General features: G+C 49.4%; 1 protein-coding gene across 2 annotated transcripts in view; it reads right to left on the minus strand.

Annotated features, from left to right (window-relative positions):
- Positions 1 to 580: 580 nt before the first annotated feature.
- Positions 581 to 22,278, minus strand: part of LOC144717157 (retinol dehydrogenase 13-like) — a 41,921-nt gene continuing 20,223 nt past the window's right edge. The window contains exons 1-7 of one of the 2 annotated variants that reach the window (XM_078592484.1): positions 18,659 to 18,889; positions 9,519 to 9,659; positions 8,674 to 8,865; positions 7,326 to 7,487; positions 5,995 to 6,111; positions 4,739 to 4,946; positions 581 to 3,577 (exon numbers count right to left, since the gene is read on the minus strand). In XM_078592484.1, the coding sequence (XP_078448610.1) occupies positions 3,469 to 3,577; positions 4,739 to 4,946; positions 5,995 to 6,111; positions 7,326 to 7,487; positions 8,674 to 8,865; positions 9,519 to 9,659; positions 18,659 to 18,881 (1,152 nt within the window). In that variant the 5' untranslated portion in view covers positions 18,882 to 18,889 and the 3' untranslated portion in view covers positions 581 to 3,468. Of the gene's footprint in view, positions 3,578 to 4,738; positions 4,947 to 5,994; positions 6,112 to 7,325; positions 7,488 to 8,673; positions 8,866 to 9,518; positions 9,660 to 18,658; positions 18,890 to 22,278 lie in introns of those variants that run through there. The other variant, XM_078592483.1, reaches the window with a different exon arrangement.

Here is a 22,278-nt window from a genome sequence, read left to right on the forward strand (position 1 = left end):
AGATGATACTGTGTGGAGCAGTCCTTGAAGGTCTGGTGTTGACTTAAGACAAGATCCAGCCAGTGGTTCTTAACCTTTACTGCAGCCTCTCGCACCCCTTTGGTTCTCAATCGTAAAGGAAAAAAAACGTGTTAATAAATGCATAGGGTTTGATGAAACTAAGTAGTTGTATACTCTTTGGTTCTTTCGGTAAAGTCACGTAGGTATAAAATAAAATAAATCACGTTTCGGCTTTCCCACCTGATGACGGACGCTTGTGTTGCACCCGAAACGTCGTGATTTACTTTATTTTCTACCCACGTGACTTTACCGAAAGAACCAAAGAGTATGGATTCCTGCGGTCACGAAAGCTTCAAATCAAGACTAAGTAGTTGTACTCACGTGTCCGTGCTTAATTTGTCTTTCGATGATTTACCTTCTAAAGAAATCTGTCCACGTCTCGCATCCCCAGGGGGTGCAGCGCGCACCCCAGCTTGATAACCACCGATCTAGCAGAAGGATGCGATGGTGATGTGTGTGGTGGTATCAGTGGTATTGTTCACAACAACATCTTCACCGTCCATATATGCCGACCAAAGCAGACATTTCAACAATGCATTTTATTGCACAAAGCAACTACCGCAAACAAAATGTTGCATTGAACAAAGTCCGTCGGACGCTTGTATTGCGACCGAAACGTCGTATTTTATTTTATTTTATTATTTTTTTCTACCGACGTGACTTTACCGAAAGAACCAGAGTATGGATCCTTGCCGTCACGAAAGCTTCAAATAAAAATTGCAACATTGTTATTATTACTAAGAACTATTACTGAAAACACAATATTTCAAGTAACGCTCCTTTCGTCTTAGCCAATTCGATTTGCACGATTCTAAGTGACACCATCCCACAATCATAACGCACACATCATGTGCGCCTTTAGCACGGTGGTTTTAGCTACCGGGTGTGCGACTGAAAAGGGGTCACCAGGCCCGATGGGCCCAGGCACCAGGCTACGAGGGGAATTGGATACGGAACCCCGTTTACATTATTTGTACTTGACACCGTTTCAACCATGCTACTCCACTGACTTTAACACATACACACGCGCGCGCGTGCATGAACACACAGTCAGTGCCGGTTTGATTGCTTCGTGTTATAACCAATGCAATGTTGCCTACATACCCGTCAACCCCTTACCAGTGGGCCTACCTTATTACAGACCAATTCAGACCTTATTGCTCACCCCGTGCCCTTATAAATCTCAACGTTCATCCTACAAAGTTCCCATTACAAGGGAGAAACACAGACAAACATAGCTTTTTTTATTGAAACGGCTGTACGCCGTATGGGCCTGATAACGAAATTTCCCTGTCTCAGAATACGGGGTAAACCGTATGGGTTGTCGGCTCTGTGAATATCTCGTACGAGCTCGTGCAAGCAATGTCTTGTTCACGTCTATGGACAAGAAACAGTCGCGTAGCCGTCTCGTGGCCCAACACTGCACCCTAGCGTTAACGCGTGATTGCTGGAGCAGGCGGTTCTGCGTTTACGTGCTCTTGTTCAAGCATTTGCATTGGAGTTTTTCCCCACACAACAACGGTGTGAAGACGAAATAAACCTGAACGTGCGTACCGCTTGCTTGCTTGACATCGTTGAAACTGCGCGGCTGCTAACAGCGTTCTGTATGCTTCGTGCAGCACGTGTTCTTCACAGGGCCTGGCGCGTTGCTCGTCACTCCACGGGCCCACGACACCAGGCGGGTCGGCAAACCAATATTAACAGGAAGAGCCATTCTTTTTCGAATTCGGTGGAAGAAGAAGAAAACAAACCCCCCCTCAATATTTCAAGAGCCCGCAATGCAACACTGTGCGGTGAACACGAGACGGCGGTGGTCCTTAATGAATGACCGTCACAAAGCAACGGTCCCTCAAAGAGCCCATAAATATGCTAAATTCCTCTTGATATGCACATTCTTTTGTCAAGGCGCCCTTCCCCCCTCCATCCCAGCTTAAATAGACGCTCCAAGCCTGGAGTGTGTCATTCAGACTTTGTCTTCTCGACAGACCTGCTCTCCACCTGAGGACGGCTGCATGCGTTGTGGCCGAAACGTCGTGAGAATGATTTTATTATGTTTTATTTTTATTATTTTATTATTTCCATTCTACGTGACTTTACCGAAAGAACCAAGAAGAAGCCACAGGTTTGCCGACCCCTGGGGCTGAGCGGTTCATATTCCACCCTCTAGTGAAGCACTTCTGAGTATTAGCCATAGCAACCCCTTTTTATATCTCGAACAGACCTTAAAACACATTTTCTTCAACATTTGCGAACTGCAAGCCTCGCGATTCCAGCCGTGTGAGAGTAGCAACGACAACAGTCGCCACGGCAACAGCAGCGACGGTATTGAGACTCGTGGTTCGGCCTCTCGCTCATTGTTGCGACTTGCCGACCCGCGCCTACTGGACATCTGTCGAAAAAAATACCTTCAGAGCTCGTCGGATTCCTCCAAAGGATAAATAAAGGTTCTGATTCTGAACATAACGATTCTGACATGCTGGTTATAATGCTAATTTTCAAGCAAATCCTACCGCATCGCGAAATGATTTATACACATACAGTGGTGGCGGACGGAGGAAGATTTCAGTGCGGTCGCGAGTGAAGCACCGCGTGGCAGAGTGTGCACGTGACGTGAGGTTGTCTAGTGGCCCCGTGAGATCGTGGGTTAACGGACGGACGGGGGGGGGGGGCTTATTGCACTGCAGACCACGTGACTGTGCATTCTAAATCTGCCTAATGCCGATGTCAAATATGCTGCGAATTCTAAAGCATGTATACGTGCACTGCTGGAAGGTCGAGCCGCGCTGTGTTGATCACGAGGGCCGTTTGACCCTATGGGCGCTTCGCTGTTTGCGGGTTTGTGACCGCTTCTCTTGCGTTTCGATCGATCGTCGCAACTTGAGTTCACGATTCGTTTGAAGATATTTATTATTATTTCTGGTACATCGTGGTGAATTTAGCGCCTCTAGTGGCTGAGCATTTGATGCCAATTAATTGCAGAGCATGGATTTTTTTTATTATTATTGCACGGGCAGTTCCATACCTGCATTGTGCGTGTAAAACTTACTTTAAATTGATAATCTGGGATCATCTGCTGCGGCTCAAGGATTTGCTCTGTCACGGGGTGCGGGTGCCAAGCAGCCAGGAGCAGGTACCGGCAGTCACCGCGCTTTCCGACCGACGGCGTGTTTTCCAAACAACAGCATCGCCCCTGCCGAGCAAGTGCCCACCCAGCCCATCCATCGATTCGGTGAGAGTGGCGTCGTGAGAAACGGTACGCAGCAACCACACTGCCGTCTGGCGAGCGCTCTGCTGCACGGCAAGAGTGGTGCGCTGCCACACGACAACGGCGATGTCGTTTTTGCCAAGCGCACTGCTGATCGGCGAGGGCGGTGCCGCGCGGCACGTGGTGATGTCGCCACGGCAACCTCACTTTCCGTCAGTCTCCAGGCCGACCATGCGGGCGCTGAGCTCCCAGAGGCGCCGCGCCGCGTCGTCGTCCTTCCCCTGCGGTGCCACGTCCTTGGGGGCGCAGTCGCTGCGGGGAAGAAATTGAAAAGCGCTCACCACAAACTGAACCACGGTGACTCGCCCATCTCATCAAGGAGGGTGAACCGTTCGTCGCGCGAACTCCGGTCGTCCTCCTTGGCGGCAGCAGCCTCAGCAGGGCCCCGCGGTGGCGAGATGTTAACTACCTTATCTGGTATGCAGGAGGTTGTGGGTTCGATCCTGATCCTGACCCTGACACATGTATATTCGGAGTTTGCATGTTATCTCCTCGTGGTCGCATGGAATTTTCCTCCGGGTCCTCCGTTTTTTTCCTTCCACATTTAGAATCAACGTGCATTTAGAGTATTTGCCTGCTATACATTTCCACGTGATAAGCCACTTCGTTGAGCTATCAAATGTGGCCAGGTCGCTTATGAAAAAGAGCAATTAAAAAACAAGCGTAAAAAATAAAAAGTGTTTTTGGCCAGCTGTCAAATAAAGACGGTCACCGCGTCTCACACGCTTTCAGATGCGCCTCCACGGCCGTCTGGAACGCTCTTCCTTCCGATATTAGAAAAGCCACTAGAGCTATGCACTTTTGAAACTAGATTGAAAACTCATTTCTTTAGAAGCGATTTTTCTGTTTAGTTTGTTGTGCTTATCCCGCACCTCCGATGAGCACAGTTGGCCACATACGGCGTGAATACATCGGGGAAATGGGAGGCGTTAGGGATCGGTTTTCATCCATTCGTTGGAGCAGCCTCTTTAATGATCTTGTGACATCACCTCGATGGCACTGCAAGAATAATAATGGCGGCAGGACGAAGAAAAAAAAACACACCCCAAAATAGGCATGGTGAGTGGGACCGGTGGGGGTGGAGGGGTGGGTGGGTGAACAGGTGGGTGAGTGCAGGTGAGCAGATGCATGGGTGGGTGGGCAAACAGCTGTGCATGTGAGTGGGTGAACGGGCGAGTGGGCCAGACAAGCAAGATAGTTAAACGCGCATATGAGCGGGCGGGCGAGTTGGTGGCCAGGTAGCTGCGCGAGTGGGTGAATAAGCGAGCGGGCGAGTGGGTGGGTGGGCAGATAAACCCGTGGGTGACGTTCAAACGTGCTGGTGAGCGGGCAGCTGTTCGAGCGACAATGGTAGGGTGAGAGCCCACGTTCAGCGGATGGGAGGGAGGCGCTGCGCGGGGTGGGTGCCGTCACCTGAAGTAGAGGCCAGAGACGTCCTCGAGCTCCTCGGCCACGGCGCAGTAGATGGAGGTCTGCGCGCCCTGCGGGGGCGTCTTTAAGAGCAGCAGGACGAGGGGGTACAGCATCGCGCACTTCCACGCCGCCACGCCGTCCAACACGTGGCGCCCCACCTCGGTTTTCACCACGCCCGGATGCAGCGAGTTCACCGTCACGCCCGTGCCTGAGCACGACCACGCAGGCATGCAGCACGGCGTTCATCGTCGTCGTCGTCGTCGTCATCGCCGCCTGGTCATCATCGTCATCATTGTCATCATCTGGTTTTCCTGTCGGGGGTGCTTGCACCTCCCCATGCAAAGGAATCTTAAGTGAGACCAGGTTAAGCCAATCTTATGCATCATTCCCATCATTATCAGTCAGCCATGATCTATCTTGCTGGATGAAGGCCACACGAAGGCTGGGTGGTAGCTTTGTAATAATTCATCCAATAATAATTCATCCAACCAGCGATTCAATGAGTTGTCACGATTGAAGCAGATGTTTTTGCCTCATTTAGCTGTCTCGTTAATATTGTTTCTCCTTCTGTTTCATCCTTACAGTTGTGTCCACTATTAGTCTAAATCTACTGCTGACAATTACATAATTGGCATTATTTTTAAGAAAACAAGAAATACCTTGACAAACATTACATTAAAAAAATGCGGGTTTCCAAGTGACAGACCACATTTAGGATTCTTTATATTCGATGTAACAACTGAAGGTTCCAAAAGCCAAACTAAAGCAAGTTATCCAAGATTGTCAAAGAGTAGCAGGAGAAACACGTCTTGTTATGTTTTGCCTTCCTGTGTAGGAACGTGCGTGTGTGTGTGTGTGTGCCGATGACTGGCACAGACGGTGTCAAGATCGGCCTCAATGGAGAAGGCTCGTGAAGGAAGCTACTGGGCAGCTGGAGACAGTCGCCTTCCCAACACCAGCAGAGCACAGGGCAGTTAAAACGCATCAAGTTGGCACAGTAGGGAGCACAGTTGGTGCCTCTGCCAGACATCTAAGTCAATCCATGGCACCTGGGCATGTCCCGTGACCTGATGATGCCAGAGAGCCTTCGACAGTTCCCTCAGCCTCAAAGTGCACCGAGCCTGGCACAGGCGCTGTGGTGACGTCACCGCCACTTAGTGATGAACGGCGGCTGCTGTTGTTGTGTGCGTGTGCACGTGCGTCTGTGTGAGTCAAGGTGTGGGTAGGCGCTGCGTGCACTTGGCTAGTATACAGACCCTGCAGCCTGCGTGCAAGCTCCCTGGTGAACAGCACGTTGGCCAGCTTGCTCTGGTTGTAGCTCGTGCCAGGGTTGTACTTCTCGTCCAGGTTGATGTCGTCAAAATGGATTTTGCCTTTTGTCAACCAACAAAACATAAACAGGTAAATAAAATCGGAATCTTTACGTCGACTGGACGAATCCGATGAGCTTTGAAGCTCCTATTGACACATTTTCAGTAGATAAAATAACATGCCTTCATATTCATACAGATTCATGCAACAATTAGGGGCCTAACAATTCAGCCCCACTGCGATTATTTAGGAATTGTTGCGACTTTATGATTTTGAAATTTCTTGATATATATATAACAGTGATTTTAGTGGACTCAATCCAATTGCATGGCCCACCAGAAATGGACACATGAACGTATAAGAATGGGGGAAATATCCTCCTAGAAGAGTGTTCATTGGGAAAAGTGCAACTCTTATTCTGGAATTTTTTTGAAATAAATCGAACATTTTAAGTCACGACGGAGGAATCTTTTGGTGGGTAAAGTAACGGTCAGAAAAACCCTCGACTGCGGCTGACCTCTGACACACAGGATGCACGACTCTGGGAGATTTCCTCATGGATTCAGTTTAACACGTAGGCTTTCGCGACCGATATCGTCCATAAGAGGTTTTTTTTTGGGTTAGATTGCGTAAATATATAATTGTGTCGTTAAAACCCGCCACCACCCAACACAGCCAACTGGTAAGGGTTGTCACGTAAACAAATGTTGTGGCTTGGCTCTCCAAACACAACCGGTGTGCTGTACTAGTGACGAATTGGCCACGTTCTGCTTACGTGACAACCCTTACTAGGTTTTTTCGGTAAAGTCACGTAGGTAAAAAATTAAAATTTATAAAAGTAAATACAGCTATCGTGCTGTGACGGTTCCACCTGAAGATGGAGGCTTGTGTTGCCTCCGAAACGTCGTGATTTTTTATTTTATTTTTATTTACTGATATTAATTTAAATTTTTTACCTACGTGACTTTACCGAAAAAAACCTAAGAATATGAATCCTTGCAGTCACGAAAGCTTCAAATCTAGAACCCTTACTAGTTGGCTGTGTCGGGTGGTAGCGGGTTTTAACGACACATTCATATACTTACGCGATCTAATCCCCCCAAAAAAAACCTCCTCATGGATTCTTCACTTCGTCACACGACGCCGGTCAGGCAGTCGTAACAAAGCGGTGGGGGGGCGGCCGAGTTGGGAAAGAAGACGAAAAAAATGTTGTTTTGAAGATTGTAATTCTGGAAGCGGTTGTGCGTTGAGGCTGGGTGTGTGCAATGCCGCCCACCACGCGTGTGGGCGAGGCTCGAGACGTTGATGACGCGGCTCGGGGCGGACTTCTGGAGCATGTCGAGCACCAGGTTGGTGAGCAGGAAGTGGCCCAGGTGGTTGACGCCAAACTGCATCTCGAAGCCATCCTCGGTCTTCCACTTGGGGCACCGCATCAACCCTGCCAAATGCACACGCAAAGGTGATTGCCAAAGGTTCCCTCCCCGGTAGTCCCATCCATCGTTTTGGGCAAGTGCTGTTAGCGAGCGTTTTTTAACCTCCCGGAACATAAGAGTGTGGTGTGTGGCCAGAGTCATTTCCCGAGGGTACGACGAATCTGGGCGACCACCCTGGGGTCTGCGCTTTCCGGTTTAGTTGGAAGGCATTGGGGGGGCCCCACTGCGTGATTTGTCCCGGGCTATGCACCCCTCCTTTGGACGGCTCTGGGTGTATCTCGGACCGCGCCTGGCTGCCTTTGTCTCCCCACTGCTGATGTTTACATGCCGCTACCAGGTACAGTGTAACTCACAACGTCCTCCTCCTCCTCTCTACACCGACGACCAGGACTGGTCCTGTGAGGCGTCGTCTCTCCATGGCAGCCCCCGGTCGTTGAGAACGCGACCACCATCGCCATCCCACTCACTGCACATTCACAGCAGCATTAAAGGCCCCAGACCTCTCAAAGGCCCCACCGCCTCTTTTAGGCCTGGCTTTCGAGCGACACCGAGCTCGGGTCGCGGTCTTTTGTGTTCGCGAAAAATGCCGCGCATCATCGTTCTGCGCCGCAGTCGGAATTCATGTTTAGCTTCTTTTTTCACACGCTGGTTTCCCGCTTTTAAGTTTTACCCACCAAGCAACATACCATCTACATGGCAGGGGCACGGTCCCATTAGCAGCAGTTGCACTTCAACAACTCTGGCACCCCCCCCTCTCAGCCAGTCTACAAAACAAAGGCTCAGTCCTTTGTTATGTAGACTAGCCGTAGTTTCAGCCGCACCAACCTTATCATAATAATAAAAAGGGGGCCTGTCCTGGCTCTTGCCCCCTCAACCAGTATATATACGGGGTCGGATCTCTTGGAATTTCTAATTTACTTGATACAGCAAGCGTGCTGTGACGGTTCCACCTGAAGACGGAAGCTTGTGTTGCCTCCGAAACGTCGTGATTTTTATTAAATTTTTATTTTACTTTTATTAATTTTTTTTTACCTACGTGACTTTACCGAAAATACCCAAGAATATGAATCCCTGCAGTCACGAAAGCTTCAAATCTAGAATTAGTCGGAATTCGTTCGTCGCAGTGGCGGAGAGGGGGCGGTGGCAAGTGGGGTCGGCGGTGGGAGCAGCGGGGGAACACCGCCAGCGCACCGGCGTTGTTCACGAGGACGTCGAGCCGCTTCTCGGTGTCGTGCAGGCGCCGCGAGAACTCGCGCACGGACACCAGCGAGGCCAGGTCCAGGCGCTCGACGACGACGTCGGAGTTGCCGCTCCGCCGGCGCACCTCGTCGGCAGCCGCCTGCGCCTTGCCCTCGTCCCTGCACGCCAGCACCACGCGCGCACCTGGCCGGCACGCGCGGCTTTGTTCGGGAATTCACTCGAGCGATATTTTATCGTCGTTAATATCGTTTAGTACGAAACACCTCTACAGTTGTTCACTCAAATTCGAACGGTTTATTTTTTAGTGTGTCCGGCGGGAGGCTCGTTGAGCTCGCAAGCTCTTTTTGAAGGGCGATCCCCGCTGGAGGGGGTCCTGTTCTGCTGCCGTTACTGGACTGGGGTCCCCCCCCCTCCCCCCCCCTCCCCCCCTCCCCCCCCGCACATCGCCACTGCTGATCCCCCTCCCCCCGCAACCACGCTTTAAGTCCAGGCTGATGGCCTCTTCTGTCCGCTGCCTTTGACTGGTGTCCCCTCTGCTTCCTACTCCCCCCAGCGGTCGTGACCCCGGCCCATTGCATGCCCCTCCCCCGACCCCACTGTGTACCATGTCTCAAGGTGCCGTGATGATTTAGACGCTTCCCAAATCGACACTCTAGGGTGTAACGTGCTTAGGTGACCAATTGACGCTTAACGACCGATCCCTCGAGCGATTCAACCCATTGCCTCTATGCGGGGGGGGGGGGGGGCGGGGTCCACGATTTAATTCTATAATCGTTTCTTCACGTCATGAATATTTCAAATTTTGCGTGTTTGTGTTTCGCTTGTTCTGCCGCTACCTCGGCGCGCGAGGTCCACAGCGGTCTCCTTGCCGATGCCGGTGTTGGCGCCCGTGATCACCACCGTCTTGCCGTCCATGCGGGCGAGGCTGCGGCAAACGCCGCCGGACATCCAGCGCCGCAGCAGCACCAATCCCATTCCTGCGCTCGCGACACGCATTCCGTAGCACAGCGAGCGCTTGGATTCAACACCTCGGGCGGAACACGCGGTGGCGGCAGTGGTGCCGATATTCCTGAAGGACGCGACTGGACTCTTTCTCTATGTATTATTGAACTCTTTAAAATAAAAAAAAATTAACAGATAAAGCCCACTGAGCTGTATAGCTCTTTTTCAGATCGAACCCACGACCTCCTGCATACCAGGCGAGGTAGTTAACATCTTGCCATCGTAGTGGCCCTTTTCAAAAATGTTATGTCTGTGTGTGTGTGTATATTTGTGCTTGCTAACAGTACTAGCCCCAACAGTGTGTTAAGGCTATAAGGGGGATCTTTGTCTTTGGAGGTGGCAGAAAAACGGTTTCTGGCATTAATCATCAGCCGTGATCGATCCACTTCTGGATGAAGGTTTTCCCCGAGCCACCGCCATCTCTCACAGTCTCGCGAGGCAATGATCCGTCTCAGCGCGGGCTGATCCGCATCACTCCATCTGCACGGTGGATGTGGCAATCTGGGGCGTGTTCTCTACGTTGGCTGCGATTCCGCCGCTAGTCTCCACTCCCGGTCATCCCTTCGAGCGAGATGCGTCTTGTCCGAGCCCACTCATGGTTCTGAGCAATCAGTCGTTTTACAAATACATCATATCTATGTTTTATCTTTCCCCCGATGTGAACTCAATGGTACTATGGGCATCCTAGTATAGAACGGTCCTTGCAAAGAGATTGCGCAGAACCACTGAAACGACTTCGGGTGACGCCTTACTTACACCAGGGGCCAGCACTTTCCCAGCAGCAACGATGCCCGTAGTCTGACAGACCCAGACAGTATTTTACGGTCTCTCATGTTGCCAAATTGAGTGCATAACCAAAGTTATCGTCATCGGTTTTTTTTTCACCCGTTAATGATGCGTGCGTGCGTGTAGTCATTAGTGACGGGGATGAGATCATCAATTCACACTCTACATGAGAGCCCAGCTTCACAATGACAGACGCCTGAACCCCAGATTTGAACTCAGGATTTCCACGGTGTTGATTACCTCCACACTGAAAACTTGACGGCGAAACAAGGCAATCATCGCTCCAACTCCCATTAGCACGTGTGGCTTCGCACGCTGCTCAAGTAGTTCAACATACATAGGGGCCGTCCATTAATGACGTCACGCGATTTTGGACGATTGTTGATCCACCCCTCGCTACACGGCGTCACAAAAAGTCAGACCCCCCCCTCAAATATGACGTCACAAAGTTCTACCGCCCCCCCCCCAAAAAAAAACATGCTTCAACTCGCTTTAAACTATTGTTATTGTAGTGAGTATTTAATGTGGCGCTGCACTCTGATGTTGTAGGAGAAACATTTATTAAAAAGTCTATTTAATTAGAACGTGTTGCTTATATTTATCTAGGTGCGTGACGTCATTTATGGACGGCCCCATACATACAAACAGGTTTTTGTTCAATGTTGTGATTACCACTACGGTTCAGCACAACGCAGGGCGTGTATTATAAAACCTGTCCGTCCGGATTAAGGTGCGGTGTTTTGTTTAAAAGACACCACTGGAAGGAATGCTCCGCACTATTTCTGCAACGGGGTGGCGGCGATGCCACGGCGATTGGTACACTGCGCTATAATGAACCCACCAACATGAGTTCAAGTCCCGGCCACGGCTAGCTGATGTCAGTGCCTCGTGTTGCCAAAGTGGTTCTGGTCGCCCCCCGCCCTTCACCAGGCCACACTGACCAGTGTGGTGAAGTACAACCAAACAACCTCCTCGGAATGACATTCGTTTGCAGAGATCTCCGTCCAGCAGCGGATTGGCAACGGGCTCTTAACTACCTCGCCTGGTCGTGGGTTCGATCCCGACCCTGACGCCTGCTGCTGTATATTTGGAGTTTGCGTCTCTCTCTCATCATCATCACGGTGGCTAGGAGATGTTAACTACCTCGCGTGGTATGCAGGAGGTCGTGGGTTCGATCCCGACCCTGACGCCTGCTGCTGTATATTTGGAGTTTGCGTCTCTCTCTCTCATCATCATCACGGTGGCTAGATGTTAACTACCTCGCCTGGTATGCAGGAGGTCGTGGGTTCGATCCCGACCCTGACGCCTGCTGTATATTTGGAGTTTGCGTGTCTCTCTCGCCATCATCACTGTGGCTAGGAGATGTTAACTACCTCGTCTGGTATGCAGGAGGTCGTGGGTTCGATCCAGACCCTGACGCCTGCTGCTGTATATTTGGAGTTTGCGTCTCTCTCTCATCATCATCACGGTGGCTAGGAGATGTTAACTACCTCGCCTGGTATGCAGGAGATCGTGGGTTCGATCCCGACCCTGACGCCTGCTGCTGTATATTTGGAGTTTGCGTCTCTCATCATCATCACGGTGGCTAGGAGATGTTAACTACCTCGCCTGGTATGCAGGAGATCGTGGGTTCGATCCCGACCCTGACGCCTGCTGCTGTATATTTGGAGTTTGCGTCTCTCTCTCATCATCATCACGGTGGCTAGGAGATGTTAACTACCTCGCCTGGTATGCAGGAGGTCGTGGGTTCGATCCCGACCCTGACGCCTGCTGCTGTATATTTGGAGTTTGCGTCTCTCTCTCTCATCATCATCATCACGGTGGCTAGGAAATGTTAACTACCTCGCCTGGTATGCAGGAGGTCGTGGGTTCGATTCCGACCCTGACGCCTGCCGCTATATATTTGGAGTTTGCGTGTCTCCGGGTCCTCCGGTTTTTCCCTCCACATTTAGAAAACGCGCACGTTTAGAATATTTGGCTACTGCTATACATTTAAATCTTGACTTAAAGCTATCGTGACTGCAGGAATTCACATTATTGGGTCTTTCGGTAAAGTCACGTAGATAGGTTCAAAGAAAATAACAAAAACTACGACGTTTAGATCGCTTGATGACGATTGCTTGTGTTGTGATCGAAACGTCGTAGTTTGTTACTTTTGTTTTCTTTGAACCTATCAACGTGACTTTACCGAAAGACCCAAGAATATGCTATGAATTCCCACATGATGAGCCACTTCGTTGAGCAATCATTTGCGATAACCAGGTCGCTTCCGAAAGAGACGTATTAAGCTCAGTGGGCCTCACCTGGTAAAATACAAAGTTTAGTTTAAGTTTTACACTCAGTGGCCCGGCCTGCTCGGATGATGATATTGTAAATCTTACTCCCCTCTATCGCCACTCAACATCTAAATGAGGTCAAGAGCAAGGGGCCATCCCCGTGGTGCCAGTGCAGGGCAGATGCGCGTCTTTAACCCCAGATTACAGAGTTTAATCCGGTCGATGGCGTGTCCTTGCTCCTATTTTGAGCAAAGGAGAGAGATGATCATCACTAACGCCCCCTCCAATTCTACCGCCCTCCGCCACTCGACTCACCTTCACCCCCACTGACGTGGAATTAAACCCGTAATCCGTAAACCTACAGCGGTGACGACCCCCCCCCCCCCCCCCCCCATAATACTGACACCGTGATATATTTTCATTACGAGGCAGTTGTTGGCGTAGAGTTGCCACATTGTATGCGTGATGTCAACATTGGCCATCGTTTTGGATGCTCGTCCAGAATTTAGGAATGTGGAATTTCGACCACTAACTGGCTCATGGCTGTAGACAGGATTGGACATGGCACTGTCTCCCTCGTCGGATTAGGAAACTGTCTCGTATGTTGATAATGAGAAGCACATGGGGCCCTCCCGAATGAAATATTATCATTAATATAATAATATGTATACTGTAGTAATAGGGTTTTACCCTTTCAACTGGTACAAAAAACTGACACCTTTATACAAGGCATCATGTTTGCAATAACCACAAGACAAGCAGTCAAAATGCAAACAAAAAGAAACAACTCTGATAATGATAATGATATGCACTGTCCTTGAAGTTGATTGGTCCACACCCGAGACAGCTTTTCTTAGAGCCTAGTCTCCAATACTCTGATAGTGCACTGTTTTTGAGTTGTACGCATTTTGGCGTCATCTGGTCCAACACCAATGGAGACTAGGCTCTAAGAAAAGCTGTCTCGGGTGTGGACCAATCAACTTCAAGGACAGTGCATATCATTACCATTATCAGAGTTGTTTCTTTTTGTTTGCATTTTGACTGCTTGTGTTGTGGTTATTGCAAACATGATGCCTTGTATAAAAGGTGTCAGTTTTTTGTACCAGTTGAAAGGGTAAAAACCTGTTACTATATCTTTGCCACTGGTAAAGGAGATGTCTCATAGTAATAATATGTATACTGTATTCAAATATTTGAGTTTAGTGTTGCCCATCGCCACATATATGACCTCTTGCTGTAACAGCTCTCTCGCTGGTTCAGCAGTTCCACTGGATTATTTTTTCCGCCTGAGGACGACCGCTTGTGTTGCGATCGAAACGTCGTGATATATTATTTTATATTTTCTTTTTCTACCTACGTGACTTCACCGAAAGAACCAAAGAGTATGGATTCCTGCAGTCACGAAAGCTTAAAATCACGGATGATCCCGTTTAGCCAGCTGCCCGGCTAGTTTACACGGGAGATCCGTGGTTCCTGAGCACATCAAAAAACAAAAGACAAAAAGTGTCGACATTGCAGAGAACGAGTCACAGCAGGGTCCCCCCCGGAGGGACATTGCACAGTGAGCAAACGAGGTATTTAACGGTCGTGAACTAAACACAACGCGAATCGAAACCAAAAACAGAGCAACGACGAGAGCAGGAGACGCCAGGAAAAAAAGTTTCAAGTGCAAGTATGCGCGATGCTTCAGTCGAACAGGGACATCAAAACACGAGAGTCGAAACAAAAGACACCGCAAACGTAAGTGCGTGTGACCACATACACTCAAAAGTTGAGTGGATGTATGTTGAACTTCTTTCGCACCGTACGTAGCCGAACGTGCTGACCGTTGATTCGGAGGACGCCACACGGACCGCTGGCTGTTTTTTTGTGTTTCACCGCGACAAAGCCCACAGGGTAGGTTCCTCCCAGCTCGTCAGTCGACTACCACCGGTCGGTTGTGCATGAGTGTGCTTTAATTGCACATGAAGAGTTCTGCAGAAATCACACGTGCGTGCGACACGTCCCCCTGTCTGGGCATCGAGAAGGCCGCACAGCAAGTGGGTTTTGTTGGCTTAAAGGTGGGTAATTATTTGCGCGTAATAACCGCACATTTGTCAAGGGTGGCACAGTCGGGTTTTTTTACAATCGGGTTTAATTGTCTTTTTATATCAAACCCGATCATCTGAGATTGGGAGAAATCCGGTTTAATTGTTTCAAAAAAAAAAAACGATGCCTGTCGCTGGAAAAATCGGGTTTTTTCCACCCATGATATTTGTGGTTTATTTTCTTCAGGTTTCATCCCGCGTGCAGAATAAATCATTTACATTCCCAAACATTCTAATGTCGTTTTATTTACCCAGAGAAGCTTCACTGAGTCTCAAGACTACAGGGACTCCTCTACTTACGAATGAGTTAGGTTCCAGAGGTTTGTCCGTACGTCGATCCCAAACGTGTTGTACGGCATGTACACTAAACACGGGGAATGGCTTTAAAAGTTGTATAATCTCCTGTAGATGTAGATGCCATTGGTTATTCACGTTCTGCAGATGTAGATGCCACTGGTTATTCACGTTCTGAGATGTAGATGCCACTGGTTATTCACATTCTGAGATGTAGATGCCACTGGTTATTCATGTTCTGCAGATGTAGATGCCACTGGTTATTCACATTCTGAGATGTAGATGCCACTGGTTATTCATGTTCTGTAGGTGTAGATGCCACTGGTTATTCATGTTCTGCAGATGTAGATGCCACTGGTTATTCATGTTCTGTAGGTGTAGATGCCACTGGTTCTTCTTGTTCTGCAGATGTACGTCTCAAGTCTCCTGGAACCCACTACATATCAGAGGTGGGACAAAGTCATTGTTATGCAAGTCCAAGTCGAGTCGCAAGTCATCAAATTCATGACTCGAGTCTGACTCGAGTCCAAGTCACATGACTCGAGTCCACATCTCATAGGTGGGACAAAGTCATTGTTATGCAAGTCCAAGTCGAGTCGCAAGTCATCAAATTCATGACTCGAGTCTGACTCGAGTCCAAGTCACATGACTCGAGTCCACACCTCTGCTACATATACAGTACACGACTTCCCTGAAGGCATCCTTAAGCGAGCGCAATGCCGATCACACACACGGTTCAATTTCGACCCTCGGTCGATGGCTGTGCCATCGCCGCACACGCATCGAATAAAAAGCAAGGGACAAGTCCTTACTTACTAACAACTCCTCTATCATTTTTCATTGCTGGAGTGGTTGCCCCCTCTACCTGAAAATCCTGGCTCTGCCATTGTCCAGCAGTGGATTGAAAATGGGTGAAGATGACAATAATGATGATGACCTCTCACTTAAACTAAACTATTTTTTATTTTACCAGGTAAGGCCCACTGAATGAAATAGCTATTTTTCAGAAACGACCTGGCCACAAATGATAGCTCACCAAAGTTGAGCATGACGTGGAAATTTATAGCAGCCAAATACTCAAAACACATGTTTCTAAATATGGAGGGGATAACTGAGAGGACCGGGAAAAAAAATCCACGCGACCGCGGGGAGGGAGAGAGAGACACGCAAACTCCAAACATACAGCAGGCGTCAAGGGTCGGGATCGAACCCACGACCTCCTGTATACCAGGCGAGGTAGCTAACATCTCCTAGCCACCGTGATGATGATGAGAGAGAGAGACACGCAAACTCCAAACATACAGCAGGCGTCAGGGTCGGGATCGAACCCACGACCTCCTGTATACCAGGCGAGGTAGCTAACATCTCCTAGCCACCGTGATGATGATGAGAGAGAGAGACACACACACAAACTCCAAACATACAGCAGGCGTCAGAGTCGGGATCGAACCCACGACCTCCTGTAAACCAGGCGAGGTAGTTAACATCTCCTAGCCACCGTGATGATGATGAGAGAGAGAGACACGGTTTTGCCTGGAATCCTCCGGTGTGTCCCCACCCCCCAAGTTAAAGCCAAACAGACACTCGTGAGTGTAACTGGCCAGATATCATCCCCCAATGTGGAAGGATTCCTTCTGAACAAGGGGGGGGGGGGGGGGAGAGGGCCTTGAAACTCCCAAGGCCTTTCCGAGATAATTGGCAAGGCGTCTATTTCTTTATTACCACCACTGCCCTGGAGGGAGGGGTGACGTCGGCACGCACGGAATACGTCACGCGGAAATGGGCTGTGACGTCACCAACGCGGACTTGCCCGCGCGCGCCCAGCCAGACAGCAAACCTTTTAAACATATGCAACACAGTGGGCTCTTGTATGCGATACAACACAACGCAAATTACTAAACCTCGCGACCTTAACGGGTTTGTTAAACTATGCCAGGCATGGCAATGTGTTCTGAAATCCGAATCCGCGCTACATTAACGCCGCTCCTGTGACCCGGGCACCGCTGTTACGCAGCAGTGCTGTAGAGATTAGGGGGGTCCCCAACCCCCGAGCCGCAAACCGGTACCGGTGACCGTGGCCTGTTAGGAACCAGGCCACAGCAGCAGAAGGTGAGAGCGGTGAGGCCGCACGTGGTCCGCCCTCATTTTATTATTGACCACTTCCGTCCGCGCCTCTTTCCCGCACTGCGCACTGGTCTCAGTGTCACAGAGTTTTGGTGAGCCCACAAGCCAACCTTAGTCAAAATTAAAAAAAAAACGTGGCCGGAGAGCTTCTTTGAAAAGGGGGAAAGACCCAATGATGACCCCCCCCCCAAACCGGTCCGTGAACAAATTGTCTTCCACGAAACCGGTCCCAGGTGCCAAAAAGGTTGGGGACCGCTACAGTGTGGAGTGTAGACAACAACACCACAGCTGCTGCTGCTGAAACCAACAATAGCTGCCCACTGCAACTGTTACCTCTGTCGCCTTCGCTCGCAAGCACGTGGCACTGTGCAGCTTGCAGCTAACGCCGCGTATTCCCTGTAGCCCGAGGAAGTTCGTGCGGCCGTAGCCTATTACGGAACTTTCAACACCAATGTGCATCAAACGCGAATTCGCGAACCTGCAGCCCGCAAAACGGCGCGTCTCGCCGCAGCTGTCGCCGTGAAACAGCTGCTGCTGCTGCAACCAAATGCACAGCTGCCATTGCTGTTGCAGGTCAATAACGCAGCTGGCAGTCCTGCTGGAGCACACAGCCACGCATCGTGCCAATTAATTACAGCTGTAAGCGACAGGATCCTTACAAAGCACAGCGCGTCGCACAAAGAGACAAAGATGCCCCCGATAGCCTTTGACAGACCGTCGGGGCAAGTGCCGTTGGCACGTGCACGAGGTGGCCGGGACCACGCCCGATCGCCTCCTCACCCCTCCCCCCCAACCAGCGCCGATGTTTACGCAGCGCACCGGGTGCCCATTTAAGGCTGAGTCGACCTAGGGGAGGAACCGAACTGGCTCTGATATTCGTCATTGGTCGTGAGCGGGAAATCGAACTCGGGTCGCCGGGTTTCGTAAGCGCAGTGCGCTAACCCACTGCGCCACCGCTCCCCACGTACAAAGACAAAGATCCCCCGTGTAGCCTTTACGGACTGTAGGGGCACGGATATAAATATTGTTGTGTAAGGTCATGGGAAACTCAGCAGTTCGGTGACCACAATCATAAAGATCCCCGGTATAGCCTTGACATACTGTAGGGGCAAGTGCTGTTAGCGAGTAGCACCGATGAAGGTCGGCACGGCACTCGAGGGGGTGGGGGGTGGCCAGCACCACGCCCGGCCGTCTTTGTATCCCCCCCCATAGTGGCGATGTCCATGTAAAGGCAGAGCAGGCAGGCGACTCGGGACACCCCGAGCGCTTTCATCTTCAACGCGACCACTCCCGCCGTCCTCACAAGGATAACTAAAAATACGAACACATGGTAAGACTGTACACGTGTGAACATGAACGCGATGAATATCGATGCCGTTCCTACCCCCCCCACCCCCCTCGTCTTACCGGCGGTGGTGAGCACCGCGATAGGCGCGTAGTGGTCGTTGAAGACCTTCTTGAGTTCGTCCATCGTGAAGGACGTGACCTCGATCATCTTTCGCGTCTCCACACGTCTGCCTGTCTCTCTCGGCTCCGTCTCGGATACTTGAGGGCTCGCGTGGGGAGGGAGTGGTGGTGGTGATGGGACAGAAGGTTGGGCTAAGCGTGGGTAAACGCACACTGAGCGCATTGGACGCGTTTCCCTCCTCCCCTTCCTCCCTCCCTCCCTCCTCCTGCTCGCCCGGGTCGGAGCGTGTAACGTTGGCGAGAGCGCCGCCTAGCGGACAAATTAAAAGGTGTCAGTGCTTCGTTATTTTAAAATTTTTGGTAAATACGCTTACTTTGCTCGCAGGGCAGCAGATACCCCTCTGGGTGGCATTTACCAGTCACGTAACTCGCGTGGAGGCAGGAGGTGCCTTGCCCCCCCCTCCCCCTGGTGGCCAAAGCTACAAAAGCTGATGTCATGATGTGCTTCGGCAAGAGGAGCCACGAGATAGATATAAATAGCCTCGGTAACAACCGTGCGAGACAAATCACATTTTGGGGCCCCCATGTGACCGATTGCCCCACCCCCTTGAGCTGATAATAATGGACTCACTACGCCACTGGGCATGAACGTGTTGGCTGTGCAAGTTTGTCAAGCGCCACCCCTGGGACACCACCCTTGCCAACGAAATGTCCCATCTCGACGGAGTTTTCCAGATGGACGGCCGCCGGAATCTTAGGCGGTGGTTAAAACGGGTTCCCGATTGTAGCCAGTTGAGCGGTCTCAGCCCCGTCACTCGTGAATGCGCAAAGAGTCGTCGTATTGGTGCATTCGCTGTTCAGGACTTAATCTGGAAATGTTCCAGCTCTCAGGGCGACGACACGGTTTGAACTCCACTCTACAGTCAGGGGCAGGTGGGGGGGGGACGGTATGGGGGGCCCGTGACTGTACGTATCTCGAATGTAGTCCTGTGATATCCTGTTCCACGGGCCTTTTCCTAACGTCGAGGGGGTTACACCGGCTGTGCGAGACATCCAAATGGATTATTTATTCCGCCTTGTAACGTGACACCGATAGCACCAAAATTGGGGCAACGTTGAGAGTATAGCGGGTGGGAAAGAAACGCAGACGGAAATGCCGCTTGAGGTATTCCGTGAAAAGCGACCACGTGAGTGCGGTTTGTGTGGCATTAAAACCCGCTCCGTGGCTGCTGGCTAAACGAATGAGTTGGTACATTCATTTCTGCACGTAAGTCACAGTACAGTACCCTGATAATACAACGGTGTTTTATGTTGACTTGAAAAGAAAAGATCTGAAGGTCCCCTTTTCAAGAGGATCATGTTTGGCATTTGTTTAATGAATGTTTCTGGAAATAAAACACTCGATTTTAAAGGTCAAAATTATCCGCTGCTTACGCGTAAAATGTATTACCACATTTTTAAGCGAATTGCCAATTTAAACATGTTGCTACCACTTCTCTTTCGTGGCCAATGTGTTGATCTAAGTGATTCTACGGGGGTATTTGAATAGTACTGTTCAGCCAAGTACATTTTTTTTGGTCAACATACTTGGGTATAATAATGATAATTGCTTTGTACCCTTTTATCTGGCAACAAAACTGACACCTTTTTTTACAAGGAGTCATGTTTGCATTGACCACAAAACCTGCGGTCGGAATGGCAACAAAAAACACAGCTTTGATAATGTATGCACTGTCCTTGAAATTGATTGACCATGGCGCCTTTTGGCGTCATCTGGTCCAACATCATGTGAGACTACGCTCTAAGAAAAGCTGTCTCGGGTGTGGACCAATCAATTTCAAGGACAGTGCATACATTATCAGAGTTGTGTTTTTTGTTTGCATTCCAACCGCAGGTATTGTTAATGCAAACATGACTCCTTGTAAAAAAAGGTGTCAGTTTTGTTGCCAGATAAAAGGGTAAAAAGCAATTATCATATTTTGCTACTGGCAAAGGAGGTTGCAATGGTATACTTGGGTATAACTTGTAAAAAGAACACCCGTGCACTGTCCCCGATGTCACTCCACATTCATATACAGGGTGGCCCAAAAAAGGTCAGGGCACATCGTGGTTATTTTAAGTACTTTAACACTGTCATTAACACCGTTTAATTGTTTATTCTTTCAGTAGAAAATGTGATCTGTTATCGTTATTAACAACTAATTTTCTTTTCAGATGACATTTAAAGATGGAAAGAAAATTCAAAAGATAATTCTTGCACGCATGCATTCATGTTAATGGGAGTCCATTTGAACATTTCTAATAAATAAATAATCCTATGTGAAGTGTTAAATTACTACTGAGCCAAGAATGTCCGTGTGTAACGCGCGTGACGTCACTTCACATGCCACACCCCCCTCATCATTAATATTCATGAGCGGGTGGATTTTTACACTCCCGCAGGTCAAGCGGAATTTTTTTTTTGCAAATTCGCTTTAAGTTTGACATTTCTTTATTAAAAGTTAATCTAATAAATAATTATACGCAGCAACAAAGTGGATTTGGTGTCTTTATTTCTACAGCACTTGAGACAAAAGGTAAGTCTACTTTATGCTTTTACATGATGGTAAAATAGACATTTCTCGGTGATTTTCCAGATATTGTATCGAATTCCAATTTATTTCAACCCCAGCGACCGAAAGCAGAAGAGAATAAAGTATCAGAGCAGTGAATTTGAACAAACTGAAGGTCACTTATATACAGTGCTACAGTGGCATGAAGTGAGGTGTTTTATGACGTAGTTTTGTGCAAGAATCACTGCCATTAATACAGTGCTACAGCAGTGAAATGCAGTGAAGTGTTTGATGACGTACTTTCGTAAAAGATTCACTGCCATTAAATTTACACAAGATATCATTATACTCTATTTTTTTCGTAAATATTACAGCTTCCGTCCTAGAACGAGCAAACAAGCTCGTAAATACAATAACCCTATGTGTCCTGACTTTCGGGGCCACCCCGTATATTTACGCACTGCCCTATGGCAATCCACTGCTGGATGAGGACCTCTCCACTCCGTGCGGCTCAAAAATGTTCCCGGCGCGGCGTGTAAACGTCGCCACTTAGGGAGACAAAGGCGGCCGGGCGTGGTGCTGGCCTCCTGTCCCCTCGTGCGCCGTTCCGGCCTTCATAGGTGCTACTCCCTAACAGCACTTGCCCCAACAGTCTGTTGAGGCTTTACCGGGGATCTTTGTCATTGTGGTCACTAAACTGCTGAGTTTCCCAGGATTTAACTACACATATTTGTACCATCTTATTTGACAGGTAATATTCTACTTTACCGAGTGTTGACATCCCCAGCGTTTACCAGTACTTTTATGCTTACTATCAGCTAACACCGGCCACAACCCTGAGACGATCTGCTCATTTGTTCCCTTTTAGCCCCGCCACCCCCCGCCACTCCCCGGCAACCACATTCAGATAAGCCCTCCCCCCTTAACTTGTATTTAAGGGCTTGTCTCTTGGATGTTTCCTCACTTGATACAGTAAATTTAGCTGTGACGGTCCCACCTGATGACAGAGACTTGTGTTGCCTCCGAAACGTCGTGATTTATTATTTGATTTCTATTATTTTGTATTAT

The sequence above is a fragment of the Lampetra planeri genome, chromosome 3 (genome assembly GCF_965212315.1).
Source record: "Lampetra planeri chromosome 3, kcLamPlan1.2.h2, whole genome shotgun sequence".
In the NCBI taxonomy this organism is placed as follows: Eukaryota; Metazoa; Chordata; class Hyperoartia; order Petromyzontiformes; family Petromyzontidae; genus Lampetra; species Lampetra planeri.